Raw genomic sequence first — 18,264 nt, 5'->3', positions numbered from 1 at the left:
AGGTACTGTCCAATACTGGCCGAGCAAGTTGGTTGAGTGGCTAATATGCAAACTCTGCAAGCATCTCGTATTTATATAACATTTATTTCACTTTTCAATAGTGGAAGACCTGCATTTAGAACTACAAAATGTATACAGCATGGTAATTATTTGAATTAGTCATTCAATAATAGCAATAGTTACAGTGAGTAACAGTACTTAACACATCTATGAAGACTTTTTAAGACATGTATTTTAAGAAATACATGTACATATCACATAAATGCCTTGAAATCACATGACCCAAACAAAACTGAAAGTATATTTGTAGTCGCACAGCAGAGAGACACCTACTTTACAGCACAACCACACAGTCAGGTATGCTAACATCGTGTTACCAATTCGCTACAGTAGAAAATCGATGATTAAATGCAATTTGGCAGATAGTTCAAAATCTTATCTATCTATATTGACAGATAGACAAAATGTTTTGGACTCGATCTGATGGAGTCATCTCTACCACCTGGTTTGGATGTGTCTGCTAAAAGATCTTCATTTCTAGAAGAATTTACAGAATTTATTGTCTTTTCAGATTGATTTATTCACAGATAGTTGGAACAAAAACATGTGGGGTTTTAAAAAACAATGCCAGGGTAAGTAGGTTTTGCTTTTATATAACAAATTTGTAGTTTAAGAATTTCTGATTGTTTGCTTGTAGCTCTGTTTTAATATGTCCGTTTAATTTCTTCTTTTTTTATACATTTGTTTTAATGCTTCTGAAGGTCTTTGAGCCTTTACATATAATACAACTTTCCTGACTTACCAAATAGCTTTTAGGGTGTGCACACAAACAAGTCAGCACCTGTCCTGCTAACGGTTGCCAGTTGATGATGCCAGTAATGAAATGACAGTGGCTGGGCAGAAACACAGATATAGCTTTACATGTATAAAAGCACGAAAGTGGAAAATGACTGACAAAATCAGGATCTTGTGACTGTCATTCAAATTTTTCACATTGCATGGTGATGATGCCTGGCAGTTTCAGTGGCATTGTTGTTCCGGTTATACAAAGAGAAAAATTTAAATATACCCAGGCAAGTCCTGAAAGTGGAGACTAGTGTGTACCGCCCTGTGTTACTGCAGTAAAGTGAGTCGTCAATTCTGAGCCTCAGTCAAACCAGCCTCACTCAGACGCAGCTTAAATTTTTTGCACTTCTACCCAAAATTTTATGGTAGTGCTCCTCCTCTGTTGCTGATTGCTGTTTAATGGACCAAAAACCAACTTGTGATGATTTCATTTATATGTCATAGTTAAGTAAAGCACTATGTTTTGTGTGTGTGTGTGTGTGTGTGTGTGCGTGTGTGAGTGTGTGTGGGGGGTATTTTGACGAAATTAAGAGAAATGAAACTCCTGGAGCTTACTCCAGCTGTCATAGGGCGAGAAGCAGGGTACACCCTGTACAGGTCACCAGAGAGACAGCCATTCACAGCTATGGGCAATTTAGAATCACCAATTAACCTAACGCCACTAACTGCATGTCTTTGGACTGTGGGAGGAAACTGGAGTTATCCCCACACAAACACAGGGTGAACATGCAGACTCCACACAGAAAGGCCCGGGCCAAGGTGGATTCAAACCCAGACCTTCTTGCTGTGTGGCAGCAGTGCTAACCACCACGCCACTGTGGTGCCAGGAAAAATAAAACTCCCGTAGAATTTTTTTCAATAAAGATGTTCCTTTATTCAAGGCTGATTTTTATGATTTTTTTAATATGATGCTATCATATTGCATTAAGTTTGCTGAGCTTGAACATATTTAATTTCTGTGGAATCCTGCAGTGGTTTTGCAGTTATGTAAAGTTTACGAAGCAGAAGATGAATGCACTGAGAATTTCATGCCATCTATAAAGTATAATTGTTTTTTTTTTTTAAATATCAAATCATCACATTGGATTGACTTTATTCAGTTGGATCAGGATTTTCATTTACAATTACAAATGTAGTGTCCAACAAATCATGCTTGATTTTGTTTATGTCATGGTCCGGGGTCCGTTAGACCCTGTGTGTTTTTGGTTTGGTTTTAATTTGTCTGTTCTGGGGTTTTTCTTTTGTTGTGGGGTTTGATTGTTTGATTGTCTAGTTCCTTGTGTTCAGTGTCGGGTCTGCATCTCTGTTCCCTTCTGTCACTTCCTGTTTTATTTTGACAGTCTCGTGTTCCCTGCGCTTTGTGTTTAGTTTTGCTTCCCCTTTGTCATTAGGTACATTTGGTTCACCTGTCGTCCCCTGTTGTGTTCACTTGCCCTAATCCCCTTGTGTGTATTTAAGCTCTTAGTTTTCCTCGGTTTGTTGTTGTGTTGTCATCTTTCTTACCTTCAGTGGTTCCCCTACCTGTGTGTTTTCTAGTTTGGTTTTGTTTCTCCCGGGCTTCATGTTCATTATTGCGCTGGTGGAGATTTTGGGTGTTTGTGTTAATTAAGTCTCCTGTGAATAAAGCAGTTTTTAGTTTATTCTGTCTCCCACGTCCTACGTTTGGGTCCACCCCTTCCTCCACACAGCCCCTGACCGTGACAGTTTAGTGTAAAAAAAATTGCAACCATACAGCAGGAATGTGAGCAGGTCACGCTGAAGATTTGAATGAATTTCTGATCAAAGTGAATTTTTTTTTTTTTTTTTTTTTTTTAGAGCTTTATTTGTCACATACATATACATGCAGTGAAATTCATTCTCTGCATTTAACCCATCACACACATGGAGTATGTAGTACACACAGCACAGGATGGAGCAGGGGGCAGCCAAAGGGTGCCCAGGGAGCAACCTGGGGGGGTGGGCTTGCTCAGGTACCCACAGTGATGCCAGCCTGAGGATTTGAACCAGGGTCCTCTCAGTGATGAACCCTCTTCTTCTCCCCTAGGCCACCACTCCATTATTATGAATGAATTATGAATGAAGAGGAATTACCAGCAAAAATAGAAAAAAGGAACACATCTTAATTTAAAAAAAAAAATGCTATTGGAGCTTCATTTCTCTTAATTTCATCAAAGTAACACACACACACACACACACAAAGTACCTATGAGTCAGGGAGTGAATATAGGTTGAAATTACTTTCTTCCTTGACAAACTCCTTTTGAAACTGAAACAGTCAGATTTCAACCTCTGCTGTAGGACAAACTGATTCCATCATTTTTGTCAAATTTCTGAATTTTGATTTTGTACAAATCAAAATTTTTCATGGCTCACATGACTGTCGAATGTACACAGTTCTTGGTAAGAGAAACAGGACGGGCTGGATAAACTGCATGCACAGCTGCTCAAGCACCTAAGCACACACCACCATCACATTCATGCAAACACGTGCACAGAAATTACAGAAATTCGTTAAACATGACAAACGTCAGGAAACAGCTGGACAAGGCTTTGAAATCACGTATTTCATGACTCATGAGTACAAAACCTGTAGGCTAGACACAGATACTCTTTGTATGAAAAGGCAAATGTTTTCAGTGGGTGTGACAAAAGGCTAATATTTTAATATAAATAATACTGAACTACTGAAAACTGCTGTTAACATGCTGCTACCTTGTCTTATTTCAATTGCAGGTTCTTCTCCTCCTCCCTCTCCTCCTCCACCTTCACCTTGTAAGATATTTATTAGAATATGAAACAAAATTGTTCAACCTCAAAGATAAAACAAACACATAATGATATATAATTAATTTAAAACTTTACCCTTCCAGTGTGATTCATACAATTAACATGTTCACGTTACAGTTTTAGAGAAGCCACTGAGGAAGATACAATGGGAGTGAGTATTAAGAGTGTGCTTCCTTAAAGAGGTGTACTAGAATTGGCAAAGGCTAACCCATTAATCTCACTAACTCTATGTTAATCTTAGAGTCACAGTGTTCAGTGTCATGAAGTTCAGTCTCTTTTTACCTGGTTTGATTATTGTCTTAATGCATGCTTAATGTTCAGAACTTCGTATATTTGTCACAGAAAATCCAGTGAGTCAACTTTGTTGTGGATAATGTGATTTCCACATGCTTCTCATTAGGCTGTGGAACAATGTTTGGAGCAACAATGCAGCTTATAATGTGTAAATGTATCAGTAGAAAGAGTCACACCTCTAATGTGCAGCTGTCATATTAGAAATACAGATAATATTAATTTATGAATTCCAAAGATTAATTGTTTTCTGCTGCCATTTCTTTCATGCCTCTGGCTGTCATACGTCTTAAAATCTTTATAGATCGTTATCACCTTTCCTCACCTTTCCTCAGTCTAAAAGGGTTAGATGTCAAATGTCCTCTTTTATGTAACCTACACACTGAGGCAGAAAGCTTAAGTTATCCATAATAACTAAATTAATCATGATACTAATTTCTGTGACTGTGTTTTTAGATGTTATCAAACCAGCCAACATAAACCCAACTATGTTAACCTTGCTTCTTATTACACCCCTCAAGTGTTTTGTTTGTTGTGTTAGTTTGTGTTTACACTGTGGTGTAATGTTAAGCTGTAATTGCACACTAAAACCTATTGTAATCTGCTTATTAATGAACAGTCAGAAAGAGAGAGACCTGCAGCTTGTGAGAGAGTATAAGCCTCACAAAGATGTCCAGCATCTCAGAATTATGCTTCATGGACCACCAAATGCTGGAAAGTCCAGCTTCATCAACTCTGTCGACAGTGTTTTAAGAGGCAAAATCGCAGCTCGCGCTCTGACAGCGAACAACTCTGGTCACAGTTTCACCACTGCAGTATGTATTACCTGAAGATGCAGCCATTCTTATTACAGTGACTGTTAGCATCAAAATAACTACACTGAACTACACTGAAAAAAAGGAAACAATAATGGGTACAATTTGTCTGTAAATTATTCAAACTTTGGTTGTTGTTGGTATATGGCACTAATATAACACTACACTTTTTATTTACAGTACAGAACATATAAAATTCAGAAAGGAAATCCAGGATCTTTTTACCCTTTTGTCTTCACTGACACCATGGGTGTTGAGAAAGGCACTAACAGAGGAATTCATATGGACGACATCAAACTTGCCCTTAGTGGATGTGTAAAAGATGGTTACAGGGTATGACAACTGCATTCTTACTCCTCAACAGATGCTTGTACACAGTGCTGTGATACAGAAACTGCATCATTCAAAGAGGTTTCACTGAGTTTGCTTTTTTTTCTAGTTCAATCCCACATCTCCATTGCCTGAAACCGATCCTAACTACAACAGTTCCCCCACTATAAATGACAAAACCCACGTTTTGGTTTTTGTTATTCCCGCCATCACAGTCAGCATAATCGATGATGAAACTGTGAGGAAGATGAAGGATGTCAGATTAGCAGCTCGTGACAAAGGTGAGAGCAGATGTTGGTCAAAGAGCCCTTTTTTATGTCACAATTTTAAATTTAATAAAAAGCCTCACTTGACCCAGCTGTCTTAGCTAATTATAGGCCAATCTCCAACCTTCCTTTTCTCTCAAAGATTCTTGAAAGAGTAGTTGTAAAACAGCTAACTGATCATCTGCAGAGGAACGGTTTATTTGAAGAGTTTCAGTCAGGTTTCAGAATTCATCACAGTACAGAAACAGCATCAGTGAAGGTTACAAATGATCTTCTTAGAGCCTCTGACAGTGGACTCATCTGTGTGCTTGTCCTGTTGGACCTCAGTGCAGCTTTTGATACTGTTGACCACAACATTTTATTACAGAGATTAGAGCATACTATAGGTATTAAAGGTACTGCACTGCAGTGGTTTGAATCATATTTATCTAATAGACTCCAATTTGTTCATGTAAATGGGGAGTCTTCTTCACACTAAGGTTAATTATGGAGTTCCCCAGGGTTCTGTACTAGAACCCATTCTATTTACATTATACATGCTTCCCTTAGGCAGTATTATTAGAAAGCATTGCATCAGTTTTCATTGTTATGCAGAGGATACTCAGCTTTACCTATCAATGAAGCCAGATGACACATCAATTAGTTAAACTGCAGGAATGTCTTAAAGACATTAAGGCCTGGATGACCTCTAATTTCCTGCTTCTAAATTCAGATAAAACTCCAATTCTTGTACTCTGCCCCACAAATCTTAGAAACATGGTGTCTAACCAGACACTTACTCTGGATGGCATTACTTTGGCCTCCAGTAACACTGTGAGAAATCTTGGAGTCATTTTTGACCAGGATATGTCCTTCAATGTACATATTAAACAAATATATTGGGCCGCTTTTTTGCATTTGCGCAATATTTCTAAAATTAGAAACATCCTTTCTCAGAGTGATGCTGAAAAGCTAATTTATGCATTTATTACTTTTAGGCTGGACTATTGTAATTCGTTATTATCAGGCTGTCCTAAAAGCTCCCTGAAAAGCCTTCAGCTGATCCAAAATGCTGCAGCTAGAGTACTGACAGGGACTAGAAAGAGAGAGCAGATTTCTCCCATATTGGCTTCTCTTCATTGGCTCCCTGTTAAATCTAGAATAAAATTTAAAATCCTTCTCCTCACATACAAGGTCTTGAATAATCAGGCCTCATCTTATCTCAAAGACCTCATAGTCCCATATCACCCCCAACAGAGCACCTTGCTCTCAGACTGCTGGCTTACTTGTGGTTCCTAGGATACTTAAGAGTAGAATGGGAGGCAAAGCCTTCAGCTTTCAGGGCCCTCCTCTGTGGAACCAGCTCCCAGCTTGGATTCGGGAGACAGACACCCTCTCTAGTTTTAAGATTAGGTTAAAACTTTCCTTTATGATAAAGCTTATAGTTAGGGCTGGATCAGGTGGCCCTGAACCATCCCTTAGTTATGCTGCTATAGGCCTAGGCTGCTGGGGGGGTTCCCACAATAGACTGTTTCTTTTCATTCACCTTATTTACTTTGTTTATACTCCACTCTGCATTTAATCATTAATTGTTATTAATCTCTGGCTCTCTTCCACAGCATGTCTTTCTCTCCCCTCAGCCCAACCGGTCACAGCAGATGACTGTCCCTCCCTGAGCCTGGTTCTGCTGGAGGTTTCTTCCTGTTAAAAGGGAGTTTTTCCTTCCCACTGTCGCCAAGTGCTGCTCATAGGGGGTCGTTTTGACTGTTGGGTTTTCTCTGTATTATTGTAGGGTCTTTACCCACAATACAAAGCGCCTTGAGGCGACAGTTTGTTGTAATTTGGCGCTATATAAATAAAATTGAATTGAACTGAATTGAATTGAATTGAATTGAATTAAACTGAATTGAATTTCAAATATTAGAAAAACACAAGGTAAAATGATTGCATTGGTTTCTATATTGGCAGGGATCCCACATATAGCTCTGATCACTAAAATCGATGAAGCCTGTCCTGAAGGCAAAGAAGACATAAAGAACGCCTACAAGAGCAAGTTCTTGAATGAGCAGGTATGTTCCAAGAAGTAACTTGTGGCTTATTGAACTTGTAGATAGTTTGAGCATTAATGTAACATCTGTAATTTAGCTGCACATTTCACTACATTTGTACACAAACCTCAGCTGGAATCAGTAAAAATAATTCAATAAGTAATTTATAATTGTATGTGTAGCTTATGGGGGTGAAAATTGTAGTTTCATGATGTGGTTGAAGAAATCCTTCGCCGACAGTCTTAATGTATAACATAGAGTTTATTTACAAAAAGACAATGTCAAAACAGGCGCTTTCCTTTGCGACCTGGGAGAGGGTATGTCTCTAATGGCCCTAGCTCTCAGAACAAAAGGGAGACAGACATTATATAGTGTTAGCAACCCCCACATCCTGCCTTCCATACATGGTTATAAAAACAAACTTCAGCCTCCTAACCTACAGCTAAACATATGGACATCTCCTTATATGGCAAGCCAGAGAGGTAGAAGAGGGGGCCTCTTTGTGCATTCCTTCTGGCTTGAGGCCAGAACTTAAAGCTCAGGTTACCCTTCTGCACAAACAATAAAGGCTTTAAGATAGAGACCATATATGCATACACATAGAAAGTTTAACAGAACAATACAGACACTACATAAAGTATTTTCTGAATAACCAGGTATAGCTTGTTTCCTGCATGTATGTGAGGTCATTCCTTTTTTAGAGAGAGCATCAAAAGGTTACACTCTCTCATACCATTCACTCCTAAAGCAGCCCTGACTCAAGGCCATAATCCTAAAGAAGAAAACCTATACATAGATGCAGTTTAACACACAATTTAACACACAGATCGATCAGACACTACATATGTCACTAATGCAACAATACAGTTTCAGTTTTCTTAAATGTAATATTGTTTAAACTTAGATGGAAAAATTGAGCTCGATCCTGGGTCTTCCAATGAACTGCATCTTTCTCGTGAAGAACTACCACACAGAAATTGAGACGGATGACAGCATGGATTCATTGATACTAAGTGTACTGAAAAAGATCATCGACTATGGAGAGGACTACCTGAATGACTTAGACTTAAAACCAACTGGAAAGGATGGAAAATGAAGATGTAAGCAGCTACAGTTACTCTCCAGGTGTTCCTGATTTGCCATAATTAGAATCACAGTCACAACAACATGTTAGTTTCATTAGAACCTTTATCATACTGACTTTAGACTGGTTCTTATTTTATGTAACTTTTTTCCTTTGCAAACTAAATTAAAATTAACTGATGAGTATTCATCTTAAGTTTTATTATCAAAATTTCTGAAAGAAAATCAGTACATGTACTTTTTGTTCTTTGTTGTGTGTTCAAAGTGTCATCATCAGGAAGAATTACTGATACATGCATGTAAAGTGCTCTCTGCTCTGTCATTGTAACCTTCGATGTAAGACTGTCCTCTCTGAATCAGTGCATTAACACAGTGAACCCAAATGTTCTTGAGAGAAGATCAAAAGCTAAAAAGACACACGTGCACAGATGGAGGATCAGTGCAGATGTGCTGATTTAGAGGAACTACAGGCAGATTGTGATCTGTTGTTCTCTTGTTACCAGAATTTTAATTAAATCTGTTCATTTAACATGATTATTACTGACCAGAGTGTGTGTTTATTCATTCATCATCACTGATAATGTTAACACAACATTGATAATGTTGGCAATTAATGACATTTCTGTAGCTCTCTCATCTTTGTAACTCTGTGTTCAGGTAAATACAATCATAAAAAACAATAATAATACACAACATTTAAATAGTTATTTTCAGCTCATTATTTTCATTTTTAAGGTATATTTTAAAATCACATTTATTTTATGAATACATTGTTAATGCCATAGAGTTTATAAACCCATAGACGCACCCAGGAAGTCGTACAAGTCCAAACCAGGCTAATCCTTTATCCTTCAAAGTTTACCTTCTTGTGATAAAATCAGTGCGCAAATATCAAAATGTGGTCAGTGTCTGCAGCTCCTCTTCATCCTCATCATGCATCTGTCCCCTCAATTTTAATAGCAGTCTATTTTTCATACTACAGTCATACTCATTTATTACACTTCATACACTCATATATTCCAACGCATGCATCCAAGATTTCACCTTCCAGATTAATGGGGAGGGGAGCAGGCAGGTCTTTCCACACCCTTGTTTCCTACATCCAGCCCGGGGGTTGGCTAGGGTGTTGGGCTGACTGCATTCTGGGGTGGCTGTTGGCTCTGGGGGGACTCATTCGCCCACACGTCGGAAGATGGGTTGATGTGGATGATCTTTATGTGTGTGCGTGTGTGTGTGTTTGTGTGTGGTATGGCTGGTCCTGGGTCTGCTCAGCATCAGGTGATTCTTGGGCCCCTGGGGCTCTCCCTTGGTCTTGGGTGTGTGTGTGTGTATCTACTTTTCTTCAATCTGTTCTTGTAAAAGCAAATACGTTTGGTACATCAGTGCGTTCGGATCATCATTCCGATTGTGAAAAATGCCAGACATGACAGGCTTTAAAAAAAAAAACTGGGAAAAACACTTTACCCTCACTGCATGAAAAGTGGGTTTTTCGACAGTTTCTTGTATGTAATATTGCCGCGAGCCTTGAGCTTTAGGACTCTCAGCAGGAGGCTTTGGCCAGAACAATGAACTGTAGGGAAACTGCCGTGGACTCTCTGTGTCAGTGCTCCCTGAGCTCCCCCCCTCTCCTCAGGTCTAGGGCAGGCTCTAACATGTAAAGGAGGTTTCTGTGAGTCATAGAAATGCAAATCAAGTACTCACCAGGGGTCACCAGTACTCACCAGAGGTCTACCCCTCCCAACAGTTGTAACATATTTTTATTTTGAGATATATATAATCAAATTTACATTATCATCTTTTAAGCCTTTTTCCATTACAATGTGACTACACATAAATTATACAGCGAAACATTCAAACAAGACTAAACTCAGAAGAAGTCATTCTATTTTATAAATTAGTATTATCTAGTTAGAAATATACTTTTGGACGTTTTCAGCTTTTGTCCCTTTTTCCAATAAGGCTGTGAGCTTCTGTCTGTGAGCTTCTGTCTGTGAGCCTTTGTCATGGAGTTTTTTGTGAACCCTGAACTTTAGTGGACTGAGGGAGATAAACAAAGGCTATAACTTGATTTTGGTGACACTACAAGCATTATTTTCATTGAAAAGCATACTCAGTTTTCAGTCTAATTCACTGTAACAAAAAGTCTGTCACACCATCATCCTCTTCTGTGCAGTGGCTTCCCAGCTAGCATTGAACATTCAGACAACATCCCATGAACGCTGCCATAAACGTTCAGTGAATGTTCACATGCATTAATGACATTAAAGACTACCAAGGCAAGACATTAAAGACTACCAAGGTAATAAGAAAACATAAACATATAAAACATATAAGCTTTTATTTTGCTATACATGGATGTACATAAGAGATATCAGCAAAACCTTCATGAGAAAATGTAAAAAAAAAAAAAAAAAAAAAACAGACAGTGGATGTGTGTCTTCCAGCTCATAGGGGGGCGTTTTGACTGTTGTGTTTTCTCTGTATTATTGTAGGGTCTTTACCCACAATACAAAGCGCCTTGAGGCGACTGTTTGTTGTGATTTGGCGCTATATAAATAAAATTGAATTGAATTGAAATGAAATGAATTCTGTGTGGCAGCTTCCTCACCTGTGATTGGACAATACAGATCACATGCGGGATCACGCTGAAGGTCTCGCAAGACCAAAGGAAATCAGTGCGGTCGTTCTCTTCCGTTCAAACTGAATAGCGTTCTTTGTCTACGCTGCTTTTTTGGTACGACAATGGAGGTCATCTATATTTTCAACACCCCAGAAGCTCCTCGTGAAAGCAGGCCTCTCTACCGGCCAGCTTCAACCAGCCCCGCTGCAGATGAGAAGACACTGTCTATAATAAGAAAACATATAAACATTTAAAACATATAAACTTTTATTTTGCTATACATGGATAAGAGATATCAGCAAAACCTTCATGAGAAAAATGTAAATGTAAAATGTAAAAAAAAAAAAAAAAAAAAAAAAGGAAAATTTTTAATGCAACAGTCACCTTCTCAGTTGTCCTGCTTAAACGGACAGTGGATGTGTGTCTTCCAGCTCATAGGGGCTCGTTTTGACTGTTGGGTTTTCTCTGTATTATTGTAGGGTTTTTACCCACAATACAAAGCGCCTTGAGGCGACTGTTTGTTGTGATTTGGTGCTATATAAATAAAATTAAACTGACTTGAAATGAAATGAATTGATTTCCGTGTAGCAGCTTCCTCGCCTGTGATTGGACAATACAGATCACGTGCGGGATCACACTGAAGATCTGCATGACCAATCAGTGCGGTCGTTCTCTTCCGTTTAAACTGAATGGCGTTCTTTGTCTACGCTGCTTTCCTGGTACAATGGAGGACGTCGTCTATATTTTCAACACCCCAGAAGCTCCTCATGAAAGCGGGCCTCTCTACCGGCCAGCTTCAACCAGCCCCGCTGCAGACGAGAAGACACTGCTGGCTGCAATGAGTGGGTTATCTCCTGTTTTTTCGCAACTTAAAGACAAGATGGCGTCTATTGTGTAGAGACTTGATGCTCTGGACTCTAACAAAGAAAAGACGGCAGCACAATCCGAAAACCGCGGTAAGACGGTCGTTTCTAAAACAAAAATACTAAGAGTGGAGGAATGGTCACAGTAAGCTGACAGATGTATTGTGATTTTGTTTCTTATTTTTATTTGGTTTCATCTTATAGAAAGCAGTTCCTGCACAACTCTGAATCCAATAAAAGCCAGTATGATCCTCTGCAGAGGTAAGAATCAGAAACAAAGCAGCAGTATTCAATGTGTGGAGGAGAGAAGAACTTCAAATGTTTTTACTCTTATTTATTTTCACCTTTATTTTCCACAGACTGTGTTCGCCTCACAACCCGAGTGTGAGTGTTCCTAATGTGTGGACCGTGATATAATTGTGTGTAAGTATCTATTGGTGTTGTTTGTTTGTGTGTTTTTTGCCTGGATATGTTTATGTATACACTGTGTTTATGCTCTTTATTTACAATGTACAAAAATGTTTTCCAGCTTCTTGTTAAACCTACAGACGGTTCGCCGCAGCTTCCGCTACAGTCAGCCTCACGTTCAGGAAAAGGCGGCAGCCATTAAAAATCCTGCCCGGTGACGTGCAAGAAGGAAGCCGGTAAGACGTGTTGGATTGTTTTGTTGGTCTGCTGTATTTGAGTAGTTAGCTTGTAAATGCAGTTTTATTTTTGGAAAATATTACTTATTGTTTTTTTTAACTTTATATAAAATCTGGCTTCTTCTGAACAACCCAAAATGTATATAAAAAGCAGTGGCGGGCCGTGCATTTCACACCTAGGCCTTCAGTAGTGATCCGTCTGAATCACTCCACCCTCAATAACTATTTTATGGCTATAAAAACATCTTTTTATGCAGAAATGCAGTAGAAAGAGCCGTTGCATCGCAGATTGAGAGCTCATGTAGCCAGAAGAAACAAACCCAAGGTGCACAAGTCTCCTTTTACTGCCGCTACAGCTGCGACACATAAAAATGCACTGATAACAACCTCATAAAATTATTATTATTAATATAGAAACATTTTAGTCATCGTGTCCCCGAAATGAAAGTTCCCGCTTGCCCCCCCCAAAAAAGACACAATCTAACAGTCTCTGTAAGATTTCCATATTTTTTTTCACCTTTATGTTGTGGAGCTCCGCTTCCCTGCGCACTTGCTCGCTCAGCTGTAGATCCGCTCTGGTGTCCCCGAATGTTTTGTTTTGGAAAGCACCGTTGCTTGTAAGTGTCCGGCAGTGCTTTGGTGTCTCGTTGCTGCCTCGGTTAGGCAAGTCAAATTTACAATCCCAGTGTGGCTCCAAACACCATGTCGATCAGTGGCAAACAACAAGCACTCCCAGCAATACAATTTGCAGTGTTCCTCGTGAGCCAGTGGTACCGCTCGTAATTAGTGGACTGAAAGTGGCGGACAAATCCTTTTCCCGGTTGTGACAGGCTTGCTAGCTTTGGAGTTTCTTAATGATGTCCAGCTTTTCTTGAGAAGTCCGTCTTGAAAATGGCTTTGACAATAAATCTGCAACCAAATCCATTTCTTCTCCTTCAGCCATTGTGGGTTGACAAAACAGCTATAAAATCAACACAACCATATTTTTGCTTGTGCAGCTGGCTACAGATGCAGTTTGCTAGCTCTGGCTAGTACACTGACTATCCAATCAAAGTGTATGAATATGCTGACGTTACCGTACGCCTGCTAGAGGGCCTCGGTGTTGCCAACTCATAATCTGATTGGTTGATCAAACTGTTTGATCGACACTTATTTTTGTGCTACAGGGACCGCAGAACTGATTGTGAAGGCCTCCAGGCAGATTTCTTTGACCCTGGCAACAAATGATGGCTGAAATGTGATTGGTTAAATGCTTTAATATGAAAATACACGTCTGGAAACAGCGCGACCACAGGAAAAGCTGTGAAAGGAACCGTACAAACCATTTCGAATAATTTAACAAGTATTGATGGACAAGATATAATTAACATCAGTCTGTGATTCAGATAGTTTTTAGGCCAGCAGAGAAGGCCTTGCAGGCCCTGACAGCCCACCACTGCACTGCATCACCTTTTTGGTGATGCAGTGCAGGTGAAAATAATTAACATTGAATGTTTATAGTTTCAGCAGCTGTAACATTTTGGGACCTAAAAGATAAAAAGTGTATAATCAGTTTAAAGGTGCCTCAAGGGTTACTGACCAAAATCACTGAAGTACTTTTATCAATGTTACATTTTTTCAAAGTACTTGTTCATTTGTCTTTTATTCACAGGATGCAGGAGTTGGTACTTTGTCAGATAACCATTGTTTTTGATGACAAAGATGGGCTGATTAATTAATTTTTTTTTTGCATTCAGGGACTTATCTGCTACAGTATGTGTCAAGGTCAAGAGACTCAAACTTTCAGTGTAGTTTCCTGATTTTTCACAATATTTCATATTATTTCATAATGACTTAATGTGTGCTCTGTGTCAACAGCTGCTGGAGGCGAGGGCGAGTGTCCTGGCAGTGAAGGAGGTTGCCTTCTGGGACGGTGTCACCACTGACCTCATGTTGGATGAGGAGGATGGCGTCTCAGGGGGCGTATCGGGCTGGATTAAGACCCCCAAGCTTCCCCAGCCAGGAGCTCAGTGACCTCTGAGCCAAACTGCAAGACAGACTAGAAGCTCACCCTAAATACAACACTGTGCACCATAAGTGTTTGTATGCTGGACCATGCTCTGAGAGAAAGCCACCACCACATGGCCCAGAAGTAGCAAAGCATTATATGTCATAATGTTTTTGTTTTCTTTATATATATTCACAACAAACCCCTTCCTGTTCACACGGAATCAGAATCAGAATCAGAATCAGAATCAGAAGGTTTTTATTGCCATATGGGTGAACAGGTTCACAGCATTAGGAAATTGCTGCGGTACTTCGTGCTTACAGAAAAAAACAAATAAGTATAAAAACTATAAGACAATATACAAGTATACAAATTGCAAATATACAGAGATATTAGAGCTATAACTATAGCACAATATTACAAAATTACAAAATATACAGTGCAGAGACTAATTAAAAGATAGAAGAATGTAGACTATATTCCACTAATATGTACATCAGTGCAGTCAGACAGGTGCATAGACATAGGGTCATCAGCGTTTGTGGAGGGTGGTGGTAACAGTCTTAGGGTAATTGTTCATGAGTCCAACAGCAGAGGGGAAGAAACTGTTCTTATGGCGGGAGGTTCTGGTCCGTATGGACCGTAGCCTCCTGCCTGAGGGGAGAGGGTCAAAAAGTCTGTGCCCAGGGTGAGAGTGGTCGGCTGTGATCCGACCTGCACGCCCCAGTGTCCTGGAGGTGTACAGGTCCTGGAGAGATGGGAGGTTACAGCCAATCACCTTCTCAGCAGAGTGCACAACGCGCTGTAGTCTCTGTTTGTCCCTAGTGGTGGCTCCAGCGTACCACACAGTGATGGAGGAGGTGAGGATGGACTCAATGATGGCAGTATAGAACTGCACCATGGTCCTTGCTGGCAAGTTGAATTTCTTCAACTGCCGCAGGAAGTACATCCTCTGCTGGGCCTTTTTGATGACAGAGGTGATGGTGGGCTCCCACTTGAGGTCCTGGGTGATGGTAGTTCCCAGGAAGCGAGAAGAGTCCACTGTGGTGATGGGGGTGTCAGTCAGGATGATGGAGGGTAGAGGGGCTGTGTGCTTCCTAAAGTCCACTATAATCTCCACTGTCTTCTGGGCGTTCAGTACCAGGTTATTGTGGCTGCACCAGGACGCCAGACGTTTGACCTCCATCCTGTAGGCCGACTCGTCCCCGTCTGAGATGAGTCCGATGAGAGTCATGTCGTCTGCAAACTTAATAAGCTTGACAGACTGGTGGTCAGAGGTGCAGCAGTTGGTATACAGGGAGAAGAGCAGAGGAGAGAGGACACAGCCCTGAGGAGTGCCAGTGCTGATGGTCCGGGAGTCCGAGACATTCTTCCCCAGCCTCACGTGCTGCTTCCTGTTCGTCAGGAAGTCAGTGATCCACCTGCAGATGGGATCAGGCACGTTCATCTGGGACAGCTTTTCTTGGAGGAGATCAGGGATGATGGTGTTGAAGGCAGAGCTGAAGTCCACAAACAGGATCCTGGCGTAGGTTCCCTGGGAGTCCAGATGCTGTAGGATGAAGTGCAGAGTCAGGTTGATGGCGTCGTCCACAGACCTGTTGGCTCTGTAGGCAAACTGCAGGGGGTCCAGAAGGGGGGCTGTGAGGGACTTGAGGTGGGACAGCACCAGACGCTCAAATGACTTCATGACCACAGAAGTCAGTGCCACAGGTCTGTAGTCATTTAATCCAGTGATCCTTGGCTTCTTGGGGACAGGAACAATGGTAGCGGTTTTAAAGCAGACAGGCACGTGGCAAGCCTCCAGTGAGGAGTTGAAGATGTTCGTGAACAATGGGGCAAGCTCGTTAGCACAGTGTCTCAGTGTGGCAGGTGAGACACCATCTGGACCTGGAGCTTTGCGAGCTTTGACACTCCTGAACTGCTTTAGCACCTGGTCCTCCTGAATACAAAAGACTGTGGGGGTGGGGGAGGAGGGGGACTCTGGGGTGGGAGTCCTTGATGATGTGGGCTTCTCTGAGGTGTGGGGAGTGGGGGAGGTTGGGGGGTGAATATTTGTGTTGGCTGTATTGTAGTTGGGACTGGTGGAGGTGTGAATCCTATTGGTTTCCAGTAGTGTGTGTGAGAGTGTTTCAGTAGTGTGTGTGAGAGCGTGCCAGTAGTGTGTGTGAGAGCGTTTCAGTGGTGTGTGTGAGAGCGTGTCAGTAGTGTGTGTGAGAGCGTGTCAGTAGTGTGTGTGAGAGCGTGTCAGTAGTGTGTGTGAGAGCGTTTCAGTAGTGTTTGTGAGAGCGTGTCAGTAGTGTTTGTGAGAGCGTGTCAGTAGTGTTTGTGAGAGTGTTGCAGTAGTGTTTGTGAGAGGGTGTCAGTAGTGTTTGTGAGAGTGTTTCAGTAGTGTTTGTGAGAGCGTGTCAGTAGTGTTTGTGAGAGCATTTCAGTAGTGTTTGTGAGAGCGTGTCAGTGGTGTGTGTGAGAGCATTTCAGTAGTGTTTGTGAGAGCGTGTCAGTAGTGTTTGTGAGAGCGTGTCAGTGGTGTGTGTGAGAGCGTTTCAGTAGTGTTTGTGAGAGCGTGTCAGTAGTGTTTGTGAGAGTGTTTCAGTAGTGTTTGTGAGAGCGTGTCAGTAGTGTTTGTGATAGCGTGTCAGTAGTGTTTGTGAGAGCGTGTCAGTAGTGTTTGTGAGAGCGTTTCAGTAGTGTTTGTGAGAGCGTGTCAGTAGTGTTTGTGAGAGCGTGTCAGTAGTGTTTGTGAGAGCGTTTCAGTAGTGTTTGTGAGAGCGTGTCAGTAGTGTTTGTGAGAGTGTTTCAGTAGTGTTTGTGAGAGCGTGTCAGTAGTGTTTGTGAGAGTGTTTCAGTAGTGTTTGTGAGAGCGTGTCAGTAGTGTTTGTGAGAGCGTGTCAGTGGTGTGTGTGAGAGCGTTTCAGTAGTTTGTGAGAGCGTGTCAGTAGTGTTTGTGAGAGCGTGTCAGTAGTGTTTGTGAGTGTTTCAGTAGTGTTTGTGAGAGCGTGTCAGTAGTGTTTGTGAGAGCGTGTCAGTAGTGTTTGTGAGAGTGTTTCAGTAGTGTTTGTGAGAGCGTGTCAGTAGTGTTTGTGAGAGTGTTTCAGTAGTGTTTGTGAGAGCGTCTCAGTAGTGTTTGTGAGAGCGTGTCAGTAGTGTTTGTGAGAGCGTTTCAGTAGTGTTTGTGAGAGCATGTCAGTAGTGTTTGTGAGAGCGTGTCAGTAGTGTGTGTGAGAGCCTGTCAGTAGTGTGTGTGAGAGCGTTTCAGTAGTGTTTGTGAGAGCGTGTCAGTAGTGTGTGTGTGAGAGCGTGTCAGTAGTATGTGTGAGTGCGTTTCAGTAATAATGTCCCTAACGGCCCCTCATAGAATTCAAGGAATAGGAATAATAATCAAAGCATCAATAGACTCACAAATGTCAGCAAATTCCTGGAGGGAGACTGCTGGAACTGTCGGAATGGATGTGAGGAAATGAAGAAAGTGGACAAACAGGGACAAATGTGTTTGCAGCCAAAAAACTGAGCACAAAGAGCAAGGACCAAAAAAAGTCCCAGCCGGCACCTCATATAAAACAGCAGCACGCGACCGCAAGGTAATTAACACACACACTATTAACACATACCTTTACAAGCGTAAATGGTTGGCCACTTAAGCGGGTTGTATACAGAGGCCGCAAAGCTAGCTCTCCGAGCAGCTCCAAAACAGAAGCAGCTTCATGT

At 41.1% G+C, this 18,264-nt stretch overlaps 1 protein-coding gene across 2 annotated transcripts; it reads left to right on the top strand.

Annotated features, from left to right (window-relative positions):
- Positions 1–321: 321 nt before the first annotated feature.
- Positions 322–8,898, top strand: LOC115793073 (interferon-induced protein 44-like). 2 transcript variants are annotated; one of them, XM_030747819.1, is made up of 9 exons: positions 322–357; positions 572–632; positions 3,580–3,618; positions 3,751–3,784; positions 4,544–4,739; positions 4,920–5,072; positions 5,179–5,350; positions 7,283–7,383; positions 8,267–8,898. In XM_030747819.1, the coding sequence occupies exons 2-9, from the start codon at positions 605–607 to the stop codon at positions 8,456–8,458; spliced, it is 915 nt and encodes a 304-aa protein (XP_030603679.1). In that variant the 5' UTR covers positions 322–357; positions 572–604; the 3' UTR covers positions 8,459–8,898. The 2 variants fall into 2 exon arrangements, with proteins under 2 accessions (XP_030603679.1, XP_030603687.1); XM_030747827.1 differs by having other exon boundaries at positions 323–357; positions 456–632.
- The last annotated feature ends 9,366 nt before the right edge of the window (positions 8,899–18,264 follow it).

The sequence above is a fragment of the Archocentrus centrarchus genome, chromosome 2 (genome assembly GCF_007364275.1).
Source record: "Archocentrus centrarchus isolate MPI-CPG fArcCen1 chromosome 2, fArcCen1, whole genome shotgun sequence".
NCBI lineage: Eukaryota > Metazoa > Chordata > Actinopteri > Cichliformes > Cichlidae > Archocentrus > Archocentrus centrarchus.
This window is presented reverse-complemented; position numbering and strand designations above follow the sequence as displayed.